This window comes from Penaeus vannamei, unplaced genomic scaffold, assembly GCF_042767895.1.
Source record: "Penaeus vannamei isolate JL-2024 unplaced genomic scaffold, ASM4276789v1 unanchor3942, whole genome shotgun sequence".
In the NCBI taxonomy this organism is placed as follows: domain Eukaryota; kingdom Metazoa; phylum Arthropoda; class Malacostraca; order Decapoda; family Penaeidae; genus Penaeus; species Penaeus vannamei.
This window is the reverse complement of record NW_027216922.1, coordinates 1-3,105: the sequence shown is the minus strand read 5'-3', so window position 1 is coordinate 3,105 and position 3,105 is coordinate 1. Positions and strand designations below refer to the sequence as shown.

The following is a 3,105-nucleotide window of genomic DNA, read 5'->3' as shown; positions in this document are numbered from 1 at the left end:
CATAAAAGTTTCTAAAAACTTTTGAATAGAAAAGTTAGTTTTAGTTTTTTGTTAACTCGAGTTATGAAGTGACGCCGCCACGCCCGGGAAGCGTGGCTGGCTGGGGCTGGCTGGGAGTGCCGGCTGGGAAGCCTGCTGAACACCATATGGAACCGTGTTTTCTTGACTCGAATTTTTCTTGCTATGAATATTCTTTAAACCTTCTAAAACCTGAATTGGCTGTCTGAGAACACATCACATTATAATAACTTGGGTTAGAGTAACTTGTGATAAACTTGTTGAAGTCAACTTTAACATTTTAGGGTCGGTTATTTATTTTTATTTTAATTGGAAGTAAATAGTCAAATATTATTGAAGGAATTGCTAAAGTAGCATTTTAAGATGTGCAGTGTGATCAAAAGGGGGTGTATTACTGAAATTAATGATCTTAACTTTTCAGATCAACGAGCTTCCGGTCTAACTCGTAACCATGGGCAAGGAGAAGATCCACATTTCCATCGTGGTGGTGGGCCACGTAGACTCTGGCAAGTCCACCACTACCGGTCATCTCATCTACAAATGCGGTGGCATCGACAAGCGAACCATCGAGAAGTTCGAGAAGGAGTCCTCTGAGATGGGCAAGGGCTCCTTCAAGTACGCCTGGGTGCTGGACAAGCTGAAGGCCGAGCGCGAGCGCGGCATCACCATCGACATCGCCCTGTGGAAGTTCGAGACCAACAGGTTCTACGTGACCATCATCGATGCCCCAGGCCATCGCGATTTCATCAAGAACATGATCACCGGAACGTCCCAGGCCGACTGCGCCGTGCTGATCGTGGCTGCCGGTACCGGCGAGTTCGAAGCTGGTATCTCGAAGAACGGGCAGACCCGCGAGCACGTGTTGCTGTGCTTCACCCTGGGTGTGAAGCAGCTGATCGTGGCTGTGAACAAGATGGACAGCACTGAGCCCAAGTACTCCGAGGATCGCTTCAAGGAAATCCACAAGGAAGTGAGCGCCTACGTCAAGAAGGTGGGCTACAACCCAGCTGTGGTCCCCATCATCCCCATCTCCGGCTTCAACGGCGACAACATGCTTGAGAAATCCGACAACATGGGCTGGTGGAAGAAGCAGAAGATCTCGCGCAAGAGCGACAACTATGAATTCGAGACCCTGTTCGATGCCCTGGACAACATCGAGCCCCCCACCAGACCCCTGGACAAGGCCCTCCGTCTTCCCCTTCAGGTAAGCATCCTAAGAAATTGTTCAAATGTCAAATGTAATATAGGTCTAATGGTCCAGATGTAATTTTCTAAGTATGGTATTTAAATGTTGAATTTTAGTTGTATGGTTATCGTATGTTTACATTTGGGAAGGAGAGAAATATTGTATGTATAGCTTTGAAATGATCTTGCTAATGAATTTCTCCTCTCCTCCGTACAGGACGTGTACAAGATTGGAGGTATTGGAACAGTGCCCGTGGGCCGTGTGGAGACTGGTATCCTGAAGCCAGGTATGGTTGTCAACTTTGCCCCCACTGGCCCCACCACTGAGGTAAAGTCTGTGGAGATGCACCACGAAGCTCTTACTGAGGCTGTCCCTGGTGACAACGTTGGCTTCAACGTGAAGAACGTGTCGGTGAAGGATCTGAAGCGTGGCTTCGTCGCTTCCGACTCGAAGAACGACCCAGCCAAGGAAGCTGCTGACTTCACCGCCCAGGTGATCGTCCTCAACCACCCTGGCCAGATCCAGGCTGGCTACTCGCCTGTGCTCGATTGCCACACTGCTCACATTGCCTGCAAGTTCGCCGAACTGCTGACCAAGATCGACAGGCGTACTGGTAAGGAGCTGGAAGCTTGTCCCAAGCATGTGAAGTCCGGCGACTCCTGCATTGTGAAGATGATTCCCAGCAAGCCTATGTGCGTGGAGACCTTCCAACAGTATGCTCCTCTTGGACGTTTTGCCGTGCGTGACATGAAGCAGACGGTAGCTGTGGGTGTGATCAAGGAGGTCAACAAGAAGGATCAATCTGGCAAGACTACCAAGGCCGCAGAAAAGGCCCTCAAGAAGAAGTAACCCACATCTTAAAGGCATAGAGATTTACTGTGTTATCTAGTCTTTAAGATGAATAATTTTTTTTATAAAATAAACCTAAGGATGGAATGGATTTATTTGTGACCCAACTTCTATGCTTTATGGAAAAGAGTGAAAAGAAAATGGTATTAAATTTTGCTTGCCGTATGTTTTTTGGTTACTTGGTTTGTTAAGAATGCCTGAAGTTTACATTTAATATATAATGCCCTGATTTTACATTATCTAAATGTTCCCTTGCTTTTTATTCTCAGGACTAAATTTGTTCTGTAGTACAAGATTAATTTTAAAAGTAAAGATTGTTGATTGCTTTCATTGATCAAGCTGATCTTTTTGTATATTTTTTAATTTATTAAATGCTTGTGCTACTATATCTATTTAAAAAACATGCAGCTGCAATGGGTTCCTACACTATATCTAGAGCTCTTCATTCAAATGATTTCATTAGGTTCTATCATTTAATGTCAAATGTAAAAGATTTGACTACATATGACACTGACCTAATTGTGAAACTTCTAAAAATAAAGACCTAGAAGCATCACTTGTGATAAGTGCATCTAATGGAAAACTGCAGATACATCTGATGACTTTACTTTAATCCATAAAATTTACTGCTTCTAGATGGTTTTCTTGTGATTTGGAATTCCTTAATTTAGGAGTTCAGAAAAATTACCAATTCAAATTTGCCTTTTATTTTGCGACCATAACATACACTACTGAAAGGACATAAAAATGTATCAATTGCTACTATCCATAGTAGTCATTGTTGTTGTGTTCATATTAGACATGCTAGTGGCAGCATCAACAAGGGCAGTATGGATGTCCTTTGCATATACGACTTGATTTCGGACAGTCGAGAGATAATGGGCATATTTCTGAACATCCACTGGAGGTGTTGAGATTGGACTTGGCGTATATTTCTGGGAAGCGGCACCCTGAAGCTGGCAATCGATGGCGGTTTGCTGGGGACAGAAAAAATTGAAAAGGTAAATAAAGAGCAGCAAAAACATGCTTACATGGTGACAGATGTTATCCTT

At 43.9% G+C, this 3,105-nt stretch overlaps 2 protein-coding genes across 2 annotated transcripts; one reads left to right on the top strand and one right to left on the bottom strand.

Moving 5' to 3' along the window:
• Window positions 1-439: 439 nt before the first annotated feature.
• LOC113802220 (elongation factor 1-alpha) lies at window positions 440-2,647 on the top strand (the record flags this gene model as incomplete). The annotated part of the gene is given in 2 exon segments (XM_070120242.1): window positions 440-1,222; window positions 1,421-2,647. Coding segments are annotated over 2 exon segments (1,386 nt in total). The 3' UTR covers window positions 2,054-2,647.
• A 97-nt stretch (window positions 2,648-2,744) lies between these two features.
• On the bottom strand, window positions 2,745-3,031 carry LOC138861281 (mediator of RNA polymerase II transcription subunit 29-like; the record flags this gene model as incomplete). The annotated part of the gene is given in 1 exon segment (XM_070120243.1): window positions 2,745-3,031. A coding segment is annotated over 1 exon segment (226 nt), but the record flags the coding sequence as incomplete, so codon positions are not given.
• Between the last annotated feature and the right edge of the window lie 74 nt (window positions 3,032-3,105).